Source organism: Eubalaena glacialis, chromosome 20 (genome assembly GCF_028564815.1).
Source record: "Eubalaena glacialis isolate mEubGla1 chromosome 20, mEubGla1.1.hap2.+ XY, whole genome shotgun sequence".
Lineage (NCBI taxonomy): Eukaryota > Metazoa > Chordata > Mammalia > Artiodactyla > Balaenidae > Eubalaena > Eubalaena glacialis.
Genome location: NC_083735.1, coordinates 243392 through 264704, shown reverse-complemented (window position 1 = coordinate 264704; position 21313 = coordinate 243392). Strand labels below are relative to the sequence as shown.

The window sequence follows — 21313 nt, the reverse complement described above, 5'->3', positions numbered from 1 at the left end:
ATGGTCATAAGAAGTAAATCTCCTGTTCAGTTGGACCTTGTTTCTTTAAGGCTCAAATAAATAGCTGTTGCATACACAGACTCATTAGCTTTTCAGAACTAAGGCCATCTTTTACCCACCATAAAGGCCTTGACAAAGATCCCCACTCTCTGTGGACTCAACAAGGTGTTGATCTTCGCTTCTCAAATCTGAGCTCCAGGTGTCACACCCAGGCAGCTGGAGCAGACATCGGGGCAGCGGTGGGCTATGGGAGAGTCCATTTTTAAATCACACAGTGGACGTCAGAGACTCGTGGTCACTGGACCAGAGAATTGTGGCGAACGTCTCCACACAGGGCCTGTAGGCACTTCGGAAGCAAGGACAAGATATCCTTTCCTCATTGGAAAAGCTTTCTGAGCAAGTGATCCACGCTGCAGGCCTCCAGTTGGCTTTTACGTTTTTCTTCTTCAGCTTTGTCTTCACCTACAAAGGCATCCTCCCTCTAGACTGAGCCATGTCTTGTTCATATCCCAGAACTCACTCTGATGGTGAAGTCGCTAAGATCAGAGAAAAGACAGGTGAAGAGATGGGAACTGGTCCCTATTAAATGCTATGTGATCTGGAGTGGAGTTGAAGACGGTGACTCCATACCGCCCCGTCCTTAGCTTATATAACGGACGAATTTGGAGAGAACTGCACCTAGGTGTACAGACAGTAGTAACAGAAATCTCAGTTAATCATCTGTCAACTCTGCTTGTTCTATGCTGGCACCACTCTCTGGATGTCTCTCCCACCAGCTCGAGGTTTACATTCCTCTAGCATAACAAGCCCAGTGCAGGGAGGACACCTTTTTCAATGGTTACATGAGACCTGGGCCTGGCCTGAGCCCGATTCTCATTGGTCTGAATTAGGTCACCGCCCTACAAGAAAACTGAAGTCCTGTCTCCAGAATAAAGGGGTAAGGACGGTGGGTAGGCAGAAAAACAGATTCAACTATCGGAATATAAATAGCTGTCGATAGCGTTTAGTTTTAGTATAACTAGACAGTATACTCCAATAACCATTTCATATGGCTAGTAGAATTCTGTTAGTTTCAGAAGGAATCCTCTAGTCTCTCTCTCCTCCCTTCCCCCCCAAATTCCAGCCTTCTCACTTGAGAACAAGGAAACTAGTGCTGAGCCTCTGACATGCTTTCGATGCCCTAACATGCTTTCCATGCCCGAGATTGACGAGGCAGCTCTCAGTTCTCCCAAGCACTTCTTTACGCATCGTCAGTTTCACCTGGTCACCCTACTACATTCTCATTCAATAGGGGGTGTCTTGACTTTCAGTAGCTCCCCATATGGCGGTCCCACCATAGAAGCATCAAAATGCAACAGCTTGCCAGAAACAACTCTGTTTTTATAGAGACTCAAGATGCTTATTAATGAGATGATTTCTCCAAGATATATTGTCTCTGGCAGTGGTTACCATGTTCCCATCGTCCTTCTGATTCGGGAGATCTATTCAGAGTTCCCTTTGACATCTTGCTTCCCTGTCTGGTCCTCCAGTGGATAGCTCCCCTGTGGGGACCAGAGGCATGGGACGCAAGCCCTCTCCTGCAGATTGGATGGTTGAGGGCCCAAGAATGACTTAAAGCCTCTTCCTAAATTTTGTGCAAGATGGTAGAGTGTCAAAGTATAAATCCTGCCAGGAAAGATGCATCTTACTTGTAAGTAGATAGAGTTATTCTTTGTCCTTCAGAGTTGTTACTTCGTGGGGCTAGATGTCAGGAAGATGTATCTAAGACAGGCTTTTTTTACATCTTCAGAGGTTGATAATTGTGGAGAAGGAAGCAGATTCAACTGTGCTAATTTAGAAATTGAAAAGAAACCGTAATGAGAGAGAGAGAGAAAGGAAGGAAGAAAAATACAAACAAAAGATTCAAACTGCAGGAGAAAGCAGGAGTGTGCTAGCAATGAAAACGAGGAGGGAAACAATGAACGACATTTTCATGTAAGCATCAGAATGAGTGTGATGAACGGACAGAGCTGGTCTAAGTTTGGAGATTACCAAAAGAAAATAAGGAAATATTTGAAAATAGATTTTTAAGAAGTCCTAGCAGGAGTATGAGACAATTTGTGTTCTCCAAAAAACATATTGAAAAATAAAAGTTAAATAAAATAGTAACAGAAATAGGAAGAGAAGGGGGAAAATGGTTTAAAAAAAGAAGAAGAAAGAGGGAGGGTAGGAGGGAGGGAAGGGAGGAAATTACAAGAGTTCCTAAGTACTTCTTAAAAAGAATCCAGATATCAGAATATAGAATGGCACTCAGTCTCAGAGCCTTAAAATACATTAACCTGGCAGATGATTTGGGGCGGGGGGAATTACTATTCATTTGAAAGACTCTACGAGGTCCTACTATAGGGAGAGATTCAGGTTACTCTGAACGCTTTTACTGTCCACAGAAGTTTTAGAGCCCCGGGAATCCCCTTCTAGGAAAGAAAATTCCAGCTTGTGTTCTCAGGAGCAAAGGACCCCAGTAGCCTCCTGGTAGTACACAAGGAACGTGGGGTTTGATCACTGTTTTTCGAATGAGTTTTAGAAGGAGAGGAAAATCAGAGCCACACAGGCTGGAACTAAAAGTCTCCCCAGTATTTTACATCCATTACCCTTTGCTGCCACCGCAAGCTTTACAACGTAACAAGGGGCATCGCTCAGAACCTCTTTAGAGAGTGTCCCCTTTCTCCATGTTAAGAACCTCTGCATTCCTGGGGAGGGTTATTACTAGTAACCGTACACAAGTGCTACATTCTCATTGTCGAGAGTAACCACTGTCAACAACTTCAAGAGTGTGTGTTTCTACGCCTCCTTCAGTGAATTTAGATGCACATTTATGTTTTTAAACGTAAACGGGATAGGTACTGTTCTAAATTTGATTCTGCCAAAGAGGGTGACTTAGAGATTTTTTCATGTCAGTACATATAGGCCTATCTCCTACTTTATAATAGAAACACGGTTGTCCTAATGAATTTTACCACTAATTAATAATTGTTTAGTTGTTTCTCTTTTTTTTTGCTCTTAGTATAAAGCCAAATCTGTAGTGAATCTGTGTGTGTGTATCTGCATATAAATCTTTGTGTAAATGTACAAATATTTCTTTGGGACAGATTTTTTAGAAATGAAATTGCTGGGTCACGGGGTATTTTAATTTTTAATTCTGGTAGCTACTGCCAAATTGCCTTGCAAGTAAGTTTCACCATTGTACACTTCATCGGTAGGATAGTGTTTATTTTCCCCGTGTTCATAATCTGTACATAATCATTGTACATAAGCAAAATTGTCCAATACAATGAAAAATATGAAGTTTGTCTGCTGGGTGGAAATGACTCCATTTTTATTGTTTTAATTTGCATTTCCCCAATTACTAGTTAGATTGATGATCTTTATATATGTGCCTTGATTGTGTGCATTTCTTCTTTTGCTAATTGCTTATTTATTTCTCTTGACCATTTTTTTCTATTGAGTTACTTGACTTTTTCTTTTTAATTTTTAGGAGTTCTTTGTATATTCTTCTTATCAGTTCTTTGTGAGGTGTGTTGCAGATATTTTATCCCAAGTTTTCATTATCTTTTAACTTTGTTTATGGTGTCTTTCATCATGCAGAAATTTTCAAACGATAAACTTTTATAAAGTAAATGTTTATAAGGTTTAACTTTTCCTTCATGAATTCTGGGTTGTGTGTCTTTATAAGTACATACGTAAGTTGTACTTATGTGTAGTATTTCCTATAATTTCTTCTAATACTTTTTGTAATTGTATGGATTGCTTAATGTCCAATTCATCAAGAACATCTAAAGATACCTATTAGAGTAAAAAAAGAAACAGGAATTCAAGGATTAGCATAGTGTCTGAGGGCAGAAAAAAGGTGATGAAAGAAAATCAGCACCTGTCTCTGCTGTGCTTTTAAGACATCATTTTGACCTGTTTAGATCTCATAATCTCTAGGAACTGAATTGATTCTTCACTTCATTCAGCAAAATTATTGTATGCGTACTTGGTGCCAAGAAGTATATGTCCTAGATTCTGGTGCTATAACAGTGAACTAGATTAGCCCTCAAGGAACTTTGTGAGACCATTGTCTGAGCTGATTGCTAGAGGAATGGGGGAGGGGGATAAGAGAGCAGGTGAGAAGTCTCCCAGCAGAGGAAATAATAATCACAAAGGTCTTGTAAGCTATGTTAAGGAGTTTCTACTCAGAAAGCAGCAGGGACCAATTAAAGGAAGTATTTTAGCTGGAGAAGTGAAATAACCACATTTGATTTCTACCAAGATTACTCAGATTTAAGTGTTGAGAATGAATAGCTAGGACAAGACTGGCGCCTGGGAAACCAAGCCCTTGTTGAGATCTTGCAAGAAGTGACCATGGTGGTCTAAACGGTTGTTTCAGTGAAATGGAAAGAAATAGACTGATTCAGGAGATGTTTGCGGTGGAGAAAAGGAGGATCTGGTCATTGATTAGGTGCAGAGAAAAAGGGAGAAGAGGAATCAAGGTTGACGTTCAGGTTTCTGCTTTGAGAAACTGGGTGAGTGGATGGTGGAACCATTCCTTGAAATAGGAAATGCAGAGGAAGCGAGTGTTCAGAGAAGATCATATTTGTTGTGTTTTAGACGTGTTAAGTTTTCGATGCCCGTGTAATATCCAAGTGGAAATATCTAGAAGACCGGTTGTGGATTTGGAGTTCAGGAGAATGATCAGCCTGGAGTCATTAGCCTTGAAATGTTGTGAACCTAGAGAGAATAAAGCCACCAAGAAAGCTCTGCTGTAGACAAACCAAGAAGATACAGAAAAGCAAACATGATCCCAATTCAGTAATAAACAGATGAATGTCATGCATGGTACAGAATGGTGACTTAAAAGAGCAACAAAAGGTATACCCGTACACTTTGAAAATTCTAAAATCCACAGATAAAATACTGCATGAGAATTTCTACCTCTACCTCCAACTTGTAGGCGGGGGAGGGGCTTACAAATACTGTGGGGAAGGGCAGTGGGCATTAATTAATTATCTTTTGAGTAAAGATGAAAATTCATTCAAAGGAAATTCATGACTTTTTATCCAGTCAGTATGTCAAGGTTTTAAAAAACAAGTTAAAATATCCATAGCTGCTTAAAAGACAGAAGCAGATCAAAGCCAGCAGAGAGGGTAAACTAGGAAAAGATGGAGTCAGACATTTTAATTATCTAGTAAAATAGGCATTAAATTTGCCAGAAAAAAATCAAGAATGATTTAAAGACTATAAGGAAATAGGGCAGGGTAGAAACTTTAAAGCAAGACTAGAGGTTGGCAAACTATTACCCCTGGGCCAAAGCTTGTTTTTGTAAATAAAGTTTTATTGAGACACAGTCACACCCACTCATTTACATATTGTCCCTGGCTGCTTTAGAGCTCTAAAGGCAGAGTTAAGTACTTGTAGCAGAGACTGTATGGTCCACAAAGTCTAAAATATTTTTTATCTGGCCTTTTACGAAATAAGTTTGCCAGCCACTGTTACAAACCAATGAAAGGGTTAAGAAAGATGAGAACATGTTTTGAAATGATAACAGAGCAATACCATTGAGGATTAAGTGGAAGGAAGCATACTCTAGATTGTCTATATCAAAGTACCACTTACATTGCAAAGCCTAACCAGGAGAAAGAGGGGCTCTTAACTGATAATTGGAGTTGTTATTCAGTGGGTTTGGAACAGTTCTGATTTTCTTGAGATTTTTTTACGATTAATTCTATTAGCTATGGCTTCCACACCAATCTCAATTTAAGCCGACCTAATATTCCTGAGACTAAAATGGAATGTTGATGATTTTGAGAAGCTCGTCCACAAAGTCACTTTTACTACCGTATACGTTTGGGCAAGTGGATAATCAGCTTAGTTGTACTAGATAGCCCTAGCCACCTGAGTATAGACAAAGAATGAAAAATGTTTTCTCGAGTTATAGGAAGCCAGATTCATAACCATCCGTCACTTGCTTGGGCAAGTTAGTGATAAACTCTGCAGAAAGATAACAGACCTTGTGTCCCTGCGTCTCGGCTGCTGAAAATGAGATTCTTTCTCTGATTGATGTTAGCAGAGAGGCTTGTAAAAATGCATTCCCAGCTGATTAGTTCAGAAGGTGTCAATCTCATGCAGTTTTATGACCTGCAGACTACATGCCAGATGCACGTTTGCTTTTTATGAACTAACAAAGATGGATGACGAAATGTGAGCATTCCTCTTTGGCCATCTGTACCATATATAGTGCCTAAAGGAAGACACCGTGGGGATATTATGGGGGACAAAGTGGGGGAGGGGGGATTTAACCCTTAATTTACCAGACTAATGGAGATAAAATATAATGTTTGGAAGTACTTTCACTATTAAGTAGTTTCTACTTATGCTAAAAAACGAACGTAAGGGAAAAACCTGTAAGAATATAAAATACTTGTGTGGAATTACTCTCCGGAGCATATGCACACCCCATTCTAAATCCATGGAGTCAGAGCTCTTAGATACATCATAAAACAGATTAAAGATTCCTCATGAAGTCTCAACATATGACCATGAATTGTTACTGAAAGGGTTTTTTTTAATTGTTTTTTTGAAGCTAAAAATGATTTAGGGGCAATAGGTCAACCATCTACGATTTAAAAAATCTGAGTCTTCATAACTATGCTTCTATTTCTTTGAGACAGATGGAGAAAAATGCAATATATTGCATTGTTATAACATATCCTCTTGAAAAATAAGCCTCTATCATAGTTTCATCTTTCTTCCACTAGAAATATTTAGACATTTTTCATCTTTGTGGCCTTTTGGCTAAGAAGGCAATATTTTGATAAATTTCTATGAAATTTCAAAGCTGTTTCATTTGACTTTTTTAAACATGATTTTAAGTTTTTGTCAAAGAATAAATATACAGTTTCAAGTAATTAACAACCCATTTTTAGAAATATAACAGACATCTACATGAAAATGTAGCTATAATGAAGAAACTATGTAATAAGATCTGCTTATCAGAAATTCTGACTCATACATTTTCATGTCAAATTATGGTGTCAAAAAGTTAAAATAGTAATGTAAAAAGAGTCCAACACCATACATTTAATTCCAATATTTACGTATTAAGCCTTTTTTTTCAACTATAAGGGAAATAGTGAGATTTTTAGTTAATGTCTCTGGATAAACTACATCTCTTTCAGTTTCAAGTGACAGAAAGGCTAACCCAAACAGGCTTAAGGAAGAAGGCAATGCTTTGGCTTCTAGAACTGAAAAGCCCAGGTCAGGTTCAGCTTATTGCAAAAGCCCCAAAGATGTCACTATGACCTGTTGTCTTGGGTCTCCAGCTCTTGACTTTGCCTCTTCTGGGATGGCTCCGTTCCCAGACAGCTTCTGCTGTAGTGGCAGCAAGAGGGATGCAGCAACCCCGGCCTCACAGCCTTACAGCTCCAAGCCTGGGGGGATGGGAGCTGATGGGGCAGGATTGCTTTTTAGATAGTTCCTGAAATTCAATCTGGTTTGACAAGTTAGGTCACATGTACGTTTCTGAACCAAGCACAAAGGGAAATATGCACATAGACTGAGAGTTGGGGAGAACTAGACACCCAAGTGAAAGTTCAGAGCTGTTGCACAGAGAAGGGAAATGAGTGTTAGGAGAAACCACAAGTGTTGACAACATTCTTCAGGTGGGAGCCAGGCCCCTCATCTCCTGTTTCTTACCTTATCTGTGTTGTTGACCTAATTCTAGACGGGGCAATATAATTCAATTTAGTCTGTTTTCTTTTGTCTCAGTTTGCTGTCAGATAATGAATGGGCATAAGCTTTTATGTTCTATTAATAAGAGTAGCCTAAAGCAAAAAGAAAAAAATGACTAGTGTGGTTTTTTAAAAAATAAAAGTTATTTCAAAACACTTGTGTAAATAAAATATATAGGTCAACTAGATATTTTCAGCTGAGTTTGCCATAATAGGGTCACACCAAGACCTAAAACTTAGGTGTGAAGATTTTATAATAATTTTTTGTCTGTTCTCCCAAAGGTAATTAAAGTCTTCAGAAACTAATGTTTTTATTAATCTATACTGAGAAATGAAATTGCCAAGCAGATCAAAATTCATGTATCAACTGGTCACTGAAAAATGACCTTAAAGGATAATGTCATCAACCATCATAACCTGACTCTTATCTGCTAATGGGGTGGTTTAAATGTTTCAAACAAAATTCTTACACAGGCCATTGAATGTAGTTTCCTTCTGATATTCCTGGAGAATGCTCTGGAAGATTCTATCCATTACTCTTGTTATGTCAGCAACAGTGTAGGTCAATTTTTAGTGATAGGTTTCTTGTCATTTCCAATATTATGGCTTATTTACATTAGCCACATTTTTATTAACATCTGCATTTTAAAGGACGTGTATTAAGAGCTCAGGTTCCTGTTTAAAATATGAGAAATGCCTTAATTTTATACGGAACACACTTTACCATCCTTGGGAAAATGATTTCCTTGAAAGGTGGTTGGCTAATCTCATTCATTATATGTTACTCTGTATATGTATTTCACGGACTTTCATGTTCTGACCTTTTCCCAAATTTTAGATGGGGGAACAGCCGGTTAGTGAAGCAGTCTGAACACACACAGTATTTATCAATTAAGTCCACCGTTGTGTGTGGGCACAGTTCGTGGCACCTCAAGACAGTTACATTAGTAACATCAGAGCTCAGTGATCACAGGTCACCATCACAAATATAATAATAATGCAAAAGTGGAGTATCGCGAGAAATACAAAAATGTAATAGAGACACGAAGTGAGCAAATGCTGTTGGGAAAATGGTGCCGATAGACTTGCTCCACACAGGGTCGCCACAAACCTCCGATTTGTAAAAAACTCAATATCTGTGAAGAACAATAAAACGAGGTCTGCGTGTGATAGATTGTTCTAAACAGTCATTTTTTATTTTTTACTCAGAATCAACATTCTATGATTTTTTTTCAACCATCTCCAATCCAAACATTTACTGTCTATGAAAGCAACTGCAGGGTATTGTATTTCATTTGGTTTCAAAAAGTATGCCTCCTAGGAATTACTATCAGATAGGGGGAGCGAATCATTTGATGTGAAAAAAGCCAGTCAACAAACAAAACGTACTCTACATCACGGCAGAAAAAGAGGAATTCTCTTACTGGTTTACATTTCTATCTACAGATGGACTCATTGACTGCATGGATCCTGATTGCTGTTTACAGAGCTCCTGCCAGAATCAGCCCTACTGTCGCGGATTGCCTGATCCCCAGGATATCATTAGCCAAAGCTTACAGTCACCATCTCAGCAAGCTGCCAAACCCTTCTATGACCGAATCAGTTTTCTCATAGGATCTGATAGCACCCATGTCATACCCGGAGACAGTCCTTTCAATAAGAGGTTAATGCAGCTTTTCCTTACATAGACTTGTAGTGATATTATCATCAGTGAGAAGCCCTTTATATGAAATGCTGATGACCATGAATTTAAGGGAAGTGCTTTCTTTAAAAGGCAGTTTCTCCTCCTTCAGCACATCCTTCACCAAACTTCGCATTTCAAGCATTTTTGACATAGTTCCCGTACTTTGTCAATTTCAGTACCTGAAGCATAACAGGACATCCCATTAAGGAGTCAATAAATCTTCATTTAACTAGTTGATTTTTGTTAGCACAGTTGGAAATGTTTCAAAAGAAGCAATGAAAAGACCCCAAAAGGCAAAACAGAAGTGCACTTTTTTTAAGCTGAGCTCACTAAATAAGATAAATTATGAAATAATGTAATGGAACTGCTAACGGCATGGCAGTAAGATTGCATAAGCTGTTGGACTGGTGCTTTGCAGAGCAGTAATGACCGGAAAATAAACCAGTAAGTGAAAGCAGGTGTCTTATGTCTCACTGAGCAAAAGAAGATGATTTACACCAGAAGTCCTGGTTCTGCAGCAGTTTAATAGCATTAATACAGTTAGACCCAGCAGTTGATTTAAAGTTGTTTCACAAATGTTCCTTATTGCCCCCTTAAATCTTGTACTTTTTGGTCCCTGTAGATTTCCCAATTGCCTTGGAATTAATTGGAAAGTATAGTTTCCTTCATGCAAGCACCAGGTATATGACATGAAAAAAGCGCAGCTTATAATTTTAAAAATTCATCTCTAAATTATTGGTCTTGATAACTCTCCAAAATCCAGATTGCAGTGAATTAAAACCCAGGGTAAACACCAGACGTTTCGAGAATGTGGATTACAATGAACTAGAAGGAACATTGTCTTGGGAGTATTTCAAGTCTGGTTTCTGTGAATACAAGTGCATGCGATAGTGTTATTTTATCCTTAGATTGAATTATCTCTACATCATGATAATGTTGGCCTGAAAAGACAAATGTCCATTCTAGTTCTTCTACTTTTCCCACAGCCTTGCATCCGTCATCAGAGGCCAAGTACTAACTGCTGATGGAACGCCACTTATTGGAGTGAATGTCTCATTTTTCCATTACCCAGAATATGGATATACTATTACCCGCCAGGATGGAATGTAAGTTAATCCCAACACCCTGTCTCTGTTTGAAGTATTTTAAGTATAAAAACTAGGTATGCTTGTATCACCCAGCATGTTTTATTGTCCCTTCTAATATGGAAATGCAACAACTTTTAGACTCCAGAAATCTGTGACAGTACATGGTGGCAGAAATTTAAAGTTATATACTCATATAGGTCTTTAAAAGTTGATTTCATTTCCTAAGGCATAATAATAGTGTTGTGGTTTTATAGGAGAACGTTCTTCGTCTTAGAAGATTCATGTTGAAATATTTGAAAGTGAGATTTTGTAATATCTACAACTTAAGCTCAGATGGTTCTGGAAAAGGAGTAGATAGGTAGATAGATAAAGCAAATTTGGAAAAATGTTAATAAATTAGTAAATCTAAGTTAAGGGCGTATGGATGGTCATTGTATAATTCTTTTAATATTCCTGTAGATTTGAAACTATTTCATATAAACGTTGGGAGAAGAAGTTTTTCTTTATAAAGCATATTGATCTGAGGAGGTGAGTGTCTGGAGTTATATGAGATCCAGATAATTCACTAAGCATGTCTTGTTTTTTCTTAGGTTTGACTTGGTGGCGAATGGCGGGGCTTCTCTAACTTTGGTATTTGAACGATCCCCGTTCCTCACTCAGTATCATACTGTGTGGATTCCATGGAATGTCTTTTATGTGATGGATACCCTAGTCATGAAGAAAGAGGAGAATGACATTCCCAGCTGTGATCTAAGTGGCTTCGTGAGGCCGAATCCTATCATTGTGTCGTCTCCTTTATCCACCTTTTTTAGATCGTCTCCTGAAGACAGTCCCATTATTCCCGAGACACAGGTAGAATATTCTAGCAGGCATTGCTTTTAAATAAACTATTTTCAGATCATGGGGTTTCCAAAGAATGTTTTTACAGGATTACAGAATTCCAGTGCTATCCTAAATAATTCTATAGAATGACATATAGAATGTGGTGTGTGTATGTACAAGAATAGGTATTTCTATAGTAGGATATCTAGTTATTCCTTAAAGATCTACTAAAAATACTTTTTCCTCAAGATATATCTGTATCTGTGTATTAATTGTAGCCAAATGGGAAAACAGCTTAAGCTCAACAGCTGATAATGTCTTTGCTCATGTATTCATTCATTGGAAAAAGGATTTAGTGCCTGTACCTGACCTCCTAACTGACATTGTACCAAGTGCCACTGTACATGGTCATTACTCTCAATATTTTGCTGCTTAATGATTATTGTAAGCCATTCTACATGTGATAAAGATTTGAATGAAGAACTATGGAAGTTCAAAAGAGAGGTCAGTTCCTAAGGAAGCCAAGGAAAGCATCACTGAAGAGGCTGATCTTCAAAGGGGGGAAAGGATATTCCAGATAGAAGAAAATGTGTGAGCAACAGCATGGTGGTAACAACAAAGGCTGTTGTATAAAAACTGGTGAGCAATTTAAAGGTGCAGGACACTCAAGGGGAAAGACTGGGGCCAGATTATGAAAGGCCCAGAAATACCATACAATGGATACCTTGAACCAGGGGGCCAATGTAGATTTTTCAGCATTTCTCTAATGCTAACTCAAGTGACAAAATGCATAAAATAACAGAAGGAGACAGATCAGTGAACAGAATAGTATTCACTGTACTTCCATACAGATCCAGCACCCCGAGGCAGAGGGCCCACCAATCATAATGGTTGTGGAAATGAAGAAGAGGGAATGGATTAGACAGATTTGGAAGGTAGAACTGGGAGGACGTAGTTTCCGTGTGTTTAACCAAGTCAAGGGTGGAGCTTACAGATCATGCAGCTGGCAAAAATCGGCTTAATGGTTGGTTTTTCCACTCAGGCTGGATTTACTTTTCCCACTAATGCAAAAAATATGATCAAATTAAATTACCTAGGAGAAACACATTTTAATGAACTAAATTGCAGATATTTGTTCCAGGGAAATAGGCTAATGATGACAAAGACAGTCATCAGTTATTAAAATTAGGAATAACACACGATATTTTGAAATACAGAAGTAACTCCTAGAAGACCACAGAAATATATATTCATGAAAGACTGCCTTACCTACGGAAAACCTATCAAATTTATGTGAAATTATTTTGGAAATAAATTAAGAGGAAGTAAATTATATGCCTGAGGTTTCAATCACTTATATTTTCAGGGCCATTCAAGAGTCACAAAATCTATTTTTCAGACTAACCCACTGGTATTCCACCCCAATGATATAGAACAGTAAGTTCTGCTCAGATGATTCACCCTGTACCCTACAGTCCTACAAAAGTACTGTCAATCTTAAATGTAAGGGTTTCCCTGAGTCTAATAGAGCTCTAGAAAGTTGCTGTATCTTCATAAACTATTTTGCCTAAGACAGTCTGTGTCTGAATTCAGTCAGCATGGTTGGTAAGGAAAATGCCAACTGTAATAAATTGGTGTGTCTATTACAGCACAGCAATGCCTTCTTCATCTGCTAGATTGCATCACATCCCTCTTCATGCCAACACTGACTCACAGGCCGAATGGAAGTTTATTTAGCTCCTTCTTTTGTGCTGCTTCCAACTGCATGATTATTTATATTGGAAGTGACAGCTATACCCTCAGTAGCATGGGTTCTACTTAAGTTATTAAAATTTGTATGAGAGGGCTTCCCTGGTGGTGCAGTGGTTGGGAGTCCACCTGCCAATGCAGGGGACACGGGTTCGAGCCCTGGTCCAGGAAGATCCCACATGCCGCGGAGCAACTAAGCCCGTGTGCCACAACTACTGAGCCTGCGCTCTAGAGCCCGCGAGCCACAACTGCTGAGCCTGCGCTCTAGAGCCCACGAGCCACAACTACTGAGCCCGCGAGCCACAACTACTGAGCCCGCGAGCCACAACTACTGAGCCCGCGTGCCACAACTACTGAAGCCCGCGCGCCTAGAGCCCGTGCTCCACAACAAGAGAAGCCACCGCAATGAGAAGCCTGCCCACCTCAGTGAAGAGCAGCCCCCACTCGCCGCAACTAGAGAAAGCCCACGCGCAGCAATGAAGACCCAACGCAGCCAAAAATAAATAAATTAAATAAATAAATTTTTTAAAAAATTTGTATGACAGATATACATCATTCCTAACCGTTTAATGTGAGAGGAACTGGAAGGGGGAGAAACACTACTGAACACCGAATCGCTGTTCTAAGATTTTTCTAAGCGAAAAAGTAGTCCTTTAAGTCTGAATAATGAATATTCATAGAGCAGTATGAGGCAACCTTTGAGAATGCTATTTAATTCTTAGTAGAGAAAGTGGTGAGTTCCTGGGGTAGGTTCTTAAACACAGATAGTCTTGCACTTTACAATAGATGTCGTAAGCCTAGGAAGAGCTATTATTATTAACCAAACTAATAGGAGCATCACTAGTAAGTAGAATCTGAATTGTTTGGATAGATTTTATATACAATGTAACATAAATTTTTCAAAATATTTAAATAGTGTTTTGGCATAATATATTTTGCATATGTCAGGATAAATTTGTTGGCATTTGTTGACCAAGTCACAGCGATGCATACATTGTGAGGTTAAGAATATGATTTTTTAAATTTGTAAAGGAGATGATTCTTATGCAGGTAATTATATTAACTTTTTACACTCGTTTCAATTCAAAAAGTATATATGGAGTGTCTTTTGCGTGCATTCAACAACACATTAGTTGTTCTCTGGGGGAAAATTTACACAACTTGAAAATATTAGTTCATGTACTACCATCATATCAAAAATCAGTGGTGAGTCGAAGCTCAGTGTTTAACTAATTATGAGTATGTGCTATTACCGTCCAACATGAGTATGGAATTTGCTACAATTTAACCCAAATGAATTGGTCTGTTTTGCTATCATTCCTGCCTTTAGGCGTAGGTTTAACCCCTAAATGAGCCAGCTGGTGTGGACCAGATCTTTGGCCTGGACCACATCCCTGTGCTGAGCTAACCATCTTACAAATGTCTGCTGTAATTCTTCAGGGCCATAGGCCTGAAAGATGGGTTAGTGAGAATCCACAGTGACTATAAACTAACGAGTCACTGCAGGTCAGCCTGATGGAGCAGTCACAGTATTTCCTGTATGAGGAGTAGCACCTGAGCTGTGATTAACTCAGAATAAATGACAAGAAGCTTTTAGGAGAAGAAAAATTGGGCTGGCAGAGGAGTTATTTTTAATTATTGAATAAGATAACATCTCAAATGCATATTTATGAATAGTGACTCTTTAGGGTCTTATTTTAGTTGCTCTGCTCCGTTCTTTTAAATGCATTTTACCTAATAGTCGTACATGATCACCGTTTGAAGCTTCTGCTTTCTTCAACCCTAGGTACTCCATGAAGAAACCACAATTCCAGGAACAGATTTGAAACTTTCCTACCTGAGTTCCAGAGCTGCCGGATATAAGTCAGTACTTAAGATCACCATGACCCAGTCCATTATCCCATTTAATTTAATGAAGGTTCATCTGATGGTAGCTGTAGTAGGAAGACTCTTTCAAAAGTGGTTTCCTGCCTCACCGAACTTGGCCTATACTTTTATATGGGATAAAACAGATGCTTATAATCAAAAGGTCTATGGTCTATCTGAAGCTGTTGGTAAGTCCCATGTAAATATATATTCTGAACCAAAAACATTGTCTTGAAGTCAGAACTAACATAAAATGCATTGTAACGCGTGAAAATCCATGGATAAGTAGAGAGGAAGGCAGTAAGGTTGCCTAGGGAAGTTATAAGCTGGTTGGTTTAGATCTACCATGGGGAAAAGGAATGTATTCCATATGATGAAAAGGAGAAAGTGTCCATTTTTCTGGCTGAAATTATATCTTAGAAGAATGTTCTGAATGAGATTTCAGGCTGCCATATCCTTTTTTTCATGTTTTTTTCCTTATTGTGTCCCTTCCTTTTTTCGTTTCTTTCTTTCCTTTATAATTTTATTTCATTAGCTTTCCTTATCCTTTTTTAAAATATTTTCAGTATCTAATAGCTAGTGTAGTTTCAACTCATAATGATATTTTAACATGACATCAGACAACATTTGTGTCCAAAAATTATTTCAGCTCTTCTGACTGGAAGAAATAGTCAATTCAGCGGAATGATATTCTTAAAACATCAAACTAGTTGTTTCACTGCATGACTGGACAATGCAATCAAAGTTTGACCTGTTGAGGTATGCATAGTGTAGCTCCAAGCTCAGGCTCAGAACGTCAAAAACTAAAGGAAAACATGTGTTTTGTTCTATTAGCTGTTACCTGAAAATATAGTAGACATTTTATTCTGAAATTAATATATAATTTGGACTGGAATTAGTTCAAATCAGTCAGATAATTGCCACTTTTCCCTTCACTTTGTTCTAAATTTTAAAACCCATGTTTCATTGTGAACTCTGAAGTTTTCCATTTGTAATTTGTTCATATTAATTTACTGCTAGTTTTATTGTTCATTCCTGATAACATATGAATATGGTGTCATAACCTGGCTATCTTTTTTGCTATATTGAACCTTACTTATTATAAATATTTTCCATAACTTAATACTCTTGGAAACTAAACATCCCTAATTATTCCGATAGCAAACGTTATTTTTAGTTGTTATCATCTGATCAGCATTTGGGGCTGATTTATCGGATCTAATGATTTACCCAGTTGCCTGATCTGAACTTCATTTTGTGCTGTGAACCCCTTGTGAAAAAGCGGTGTGGGAAAAAATACTAGTTTTCTATTAAGTCAGTACAAAAATAATATTTGGAGGTCATTTTTTAGAAAAACACCTTTTATATGATCAAATCTTCTCATATAAAAATAGACTTTGCTCACAAATAAGTGGAAATACAGTCTCAGAGCACATCAGTGAAAAAAGCGGTTTTATCAAAATAATAAAATAAATTCCATTTCTGCCTGTGGTTGGGAAGATGAACTGTGATTTGTTTTGATTCTAGTGTCGGTTGGATATGAATATGAGTCGTGTTTGGACCTGACTTTGTGGGAGAAAAGGACTGCCATATTGCAAGGCTACGAATTAGATGCTTCCAACATGGGCGGTTGGACATTAAATAAACATCATGTGTTGGACGTTCAGAATGGTAAGATCTTGTTCACAGATAATATTACTCATCTTCAAATTGATTAAATTGCAGCAACATTTTATCCCATGCATGCTGTAGGGTCAGAATTAGTAGGGGGAAAAAAGTGTATTTTCAAAGACTATAAAAGCCTGAAGTGGGGACTACATAATACACTTCACAATGTTCACATGCTCATCACCAACATAGTTTTCCCAGGAAGTCAGTGAGTTGATCCAAAGTGCTTTGGGGAGGTTTACGAAAAATGAAGGGAGGGGGATTTTTTTTAAGTAAAGAAAAAATAAAATACCAAGTGACTTTACCAAAATGTTTCTAATAGATCTTAATCCTTAAATAATTAGTCTGTTCTCAGTATCTAGATTATTTTTCAGTTCTTCTTAGACTGTATTTGAGGGAAAAAACTTCTCCCACTCAAACTGGGTTACATATACTGTCATTTGACTTTGCAACTAATCTAGAAAAAAAAGCAAGAATCAAGAGTATTATGTGTTGTAGACCTTGTAAGTAAATATGCTCTGAAAAAACATGTCAGATCTCAGAAACCAAAAGAGATAAATTACTTGCAAAATGTGACCAGCTTCATCTCACAAAGAATATTATTTACATTAAACAAATGCTGTTGTCTTCGCTGTGTTTCTAACATTTTACCCACATGCTGGCTACATCTCAGATAATGTATAGGTGCTTTGCTAGAAAGACAGAATCTTAAGGTAACTTGCTCTCACCTCCTATCCTGAACCATACCATGCTAGTAACTCTCTGCTCTTCTCTTACGAATAGCCAGAGAAGAAGATTTCACAGTCTTGTCAAAATAATCTAGCTTTTGTCTTAGCAGAGGTTTCTGAGGTTCCGAATGTTGAATTGAGCATGCAATACAACTAAATATTTAACTATGATTAATGGCCACTTTTTCAGACTAATGTTGCTTTGATATTGATTCTTTTTGAAAAAAAAAGTGTGTGTTGGAGTTGGAGAGGATACATTTTAAACTTTCCAAATGTGCTAACTCTAAAACAGTTTCCAAGCCAGTGCTTGAAAATGCTGGTGCCTCACCTCCAGAAGAGAATCGTACTGAGCGAATCAGTAGTAAGAAAAAGACAAAACAGAAAAACTCTTCACACCTTTTCTAGTTTATAGCGGTGCTAAGCTCTCCTTCCTTTCCGGCTGTGTCCTGGACATCAGGTTTAGTTCACTTTGCACCTCAGAAGGCTGGGAGCAGACCCGATAACTAGTGCCACGTACGGCACATGCTTTGGAAAAGTGGGGCGTCCCAACCCAAGAGGATGCTCCATAGGCTCTCTGGTCATCAGCAGTGTCCGAAGCCTGTTACGTCAGTCACACGAGGTTTAACCACAGTCTTTCAAAATGCAAAGCCATGTGCCTGCCATGCTAGTAGCGGCTCTTAATTAAATTCTCTACAATTATATTTCACATGGTTTGACATATTGCTATATTCCTCCCGAAGTTCTTTACCAACAAAACGGGAGGAGAAACCTCTCCACATGCATTTTAGTTATTATGAGAACATAGGGTAAAGTTCATCACCAGTTAGCCACAGGATTTCACCCAAGAGATTATGAACCAGTAAGAAGACTATAAGCAAAGAACTTCTGGAAAGCCCATACCTATGATACTCAACGCTCAGTGTAATATTCAGGAGGATTAAGAAATGCGTAGATATTCTGTGTGTGGATATATATAATAAAAATACATACAGTCTACCAGAGAATAATGTATAGTTAATTTTTATTAAGATATCAGGTCAGATGTAAAAACTGGGCCATGCCAAATTCTGTCCTCCAAAAAAAATGGTTATAAATTATAAAATAGATATTATTTTAAAATGCAAGCTAACCTAATTCACAGAGAACTGATTGTGATTTCAGATTTTATCCAAGAGCAGTTTGACAAGTAGTGGTTTTTCAAAGTGACGTGTGTCTAATTGAGTAAACAAAGTGATTTGTAGTCATGACCAGGTGGATGAGCTATGGAAATATATTAAGGGAGAAGAGAAGACAAAAATGTAGACAGTGACAGGTGTTTGTGCAGGCAAATAAATATTCTAATGTTCATCTTTCTATTCTGTCATAATAGAGGAGAATCATGAAAGACCGATCGCTCTAAGAAATGAAGGAATAAGTCAGATGCAGTAGAGCAGTAGGCCGACTTTGTGGGACTGTCCTGATGAAAATTACAGAAGTGGCTCTTCTAGGAAATTATAGTCCCGTAATTGTCAAATAACGTAATCACAGAAAGAAAGATCTTAGGGCTCGTTAATGTATTCTTTGAATATTCAAGGCAAAATGCCTTTCATCTGTTGTTATGATCCAGCCTTATTTAGATGATTTTCCCTAAATTTGAATAAACCTGTTTTATCAGTCCTGATTTCTTTATGTAAATTGGCTGTGATTATTACATCACCCAAATAGCAAAGCATTAAAAAAGTAATCCCAGAATTCACCTAAAATATGCTGAGCTATAAGAGGAACATAATTATTCTGCTTTCTTCTTCACTTTAAAATTATTCCAAAGTGGGAGGAAAAAACACTTTCTCAAGTTTCCTGTTTGTACTTTCATGGGATTGATTCTTCTAACAGTATATCTGTTAAAAAGTATAAACAACAGGTGTTTACAGAGAATAACACGTTGAGAAGGATCTTGAATGTGTATGGCACAATAACAGCCGACCATCCAGTTACATCAGAGCAAAATGGAACCAGTGATCTATGTATAAAAATGGTAAATGAATAAAATTAGAATCTCTGCTCAAATCCAGTTTCTAACTATGAAAATATCTATTTGGAATTTTCTCTCAGATTTTCATTGCAGACCGAAATGGAGCAGACTGGCATTTGGTCTTCTTAAATTTATTGGCACTTTCATGTCTAAAAGCAGAATTCACTTTTTTTTTTTTTAATTTTTATTTATTTATTTATTTTTGGCTGCATTAGGTCTTTGTTGCTGTGCGCGGGCTTTCTCTAGTTGCGGCGAGCGGGGGCTACTTTTCGTTGCAATGCGCAGGCTTCTCATTGTGGTGGCTTCTCTTGTGGCGGATCACGGGCTCTAGGCGCACGGGCTTCAGTAGTTGTGGTGCGCAGGCTCAGTAGTTGTGGCGCACGGGCTTAGTTGCTCCGCGGCATGTGGGATTTTCTCGGACCAGGTATCGAACCTGTGTCCCCTGCATTGGCAGGTGGATTCTTAACCACTGCGCCACCAGGGAGGTCCCAGAATTCACTTTAAATAATAAACTGCCCTTCCCAATTTTGTAATATCTGAAATTTTGAATAGTTGCATGTACATGCATTCTCATATCAGGCTGAAGTATAAGCAAGAAGAATACTCTTTAACAGTATAGTAGTATGTTGGAGGTTTGATATGTATTTCCTACCTTTGTTTCCCATAAAGTGTATTTAACTTTTTAAAAATAAGTGATACACTCATAAAGAAGAAATTCATATTTACGGTGCGCATTTTTATTAGTTGGATTAATATAGAATGTTTTCAACATCATTTAACAATTAGGCAAACTTGCAGTTCCCTAAGGAACATTGTGTAGAGATGGTTCTCAAACTCGGTTGCACATTAAGAGCATCTGGAGAGTTTTAAAAAATCTCAGTGCCAAGGCTGCACCCCAGATCAATTAAATCAGCATCCCTCAGGGTGAGATCCAAGCATCGGTAGTTTTTACAGCTCCCCTGTCAGTTCCAATGTGTAGCCAAGTTTGAGAATCACTGATGTTGAGAATTTGGGTTTTTAAGTTTTCTTGTTAGTCCTTTGTTTCTCCCACCAGACATTCTTTAAACCCGTAACAGACGGCATTTTTTGATGTATCCTATGTATCTTGCCGTATAGCATCTTACACGAGGTAACGGGATGGAGTTCTTTCCAAAAGAACTTTAGATGGCAGTGTTTCCAGTCCAAATCGAAAAGCCAGCAAATTGTGGTTTCTAGAGTGAACATGTTTGCTTTTCGTCTCTGCTCCTTTCATCTTAAGAAAAATGCGTTTTCTCTCTTCTAGGTATACTGTACAAGGGAAACGGGGAAAATCAGTTCATCTCCCAACAGCCTCCTGTCGTCAGCAGCATCATGGGCAACGGCCGGAGGCGCAGCATCTCGTGCCCGAGCTGCAATGGTCCAGCTGACGGGAATAAACTCTTGGCCCCAGTGGCGTTAGCCTGTGGCACCGACGGCAGTCTGTACGTGGGGGACTTCAACTACGTGCGGCGGATGCTCCCTTCCGGGAACGTGACGAGCGTCTTGGAACTGAGGTATGTCTCTCCCTAGCTCGGGGTTTTCATCAAAGCTAAACGTGCCTTTGTTGAAAAAATGTTGAATCTAATGTACTGATTCATTTATTTAAACATACCTTTCCAGTGTTTACAATTCTCCTTAGAAAGCAGTTAAATTCTTGGTTAAAGGTAAGAAAAGCCCAGCACGTATATATTGTGCCATAAATGCATAAAAGAGTATGAAGTCACCCAGTGTATAAAATGTCTCACTGATTCCAGTGAATTCTCTATACTCCAATAAGCTAGAACTACGATTTTTAAATCCCTTTAGTTATCTTTAGAATAACCTTATGATATAGGTTGTCACTCTTTTGTTTCACAGGGGTTGAAATTAAGGCGTAAAATATTTTCCTACGGTATTGGGACATAAGAGTAAACCAACTAAGCCTCTAACTT

The 21313-nt window shown here is 38.3% G+C and overlaps 1 protein-coding gene across 4 annotated transcripts in view; it reads left to right on the top strand.

The window, feature by feature from the left end:
- Positions 1–21313, top strand: part of LOC133081392 (teneurin-3) — a 319076-nt gene that overhangs the window by 247508 nt on the left and 50255 nt on the right. For all 4 annotated transcript variants that reach the window (XM_061177486.1, XM_061177487.1, XM_061177485.1 and 1 more), the window contains 6 exons: positions 9195–9411; positions 10419–10538; positions 11111–11372; positions 14878–15145; positions 16485–16628; positions 20647–20896. In XM_061177486.1, the coding sequence (XP_061033469.1) occupies positions 9195–9411; positions 10419–10538; positions 11111–11372; positions 14878–15145; positions 16485–16628; positions 20647–20896 (1261 nt within the window). The remainder of the gene's footprint in view (positions 1–9194; positions 9412–10418; positions 10539–11110; positions 11373–14877; positions 15146–16484; positions 16629–20646; positions 20897–21313) is intronic.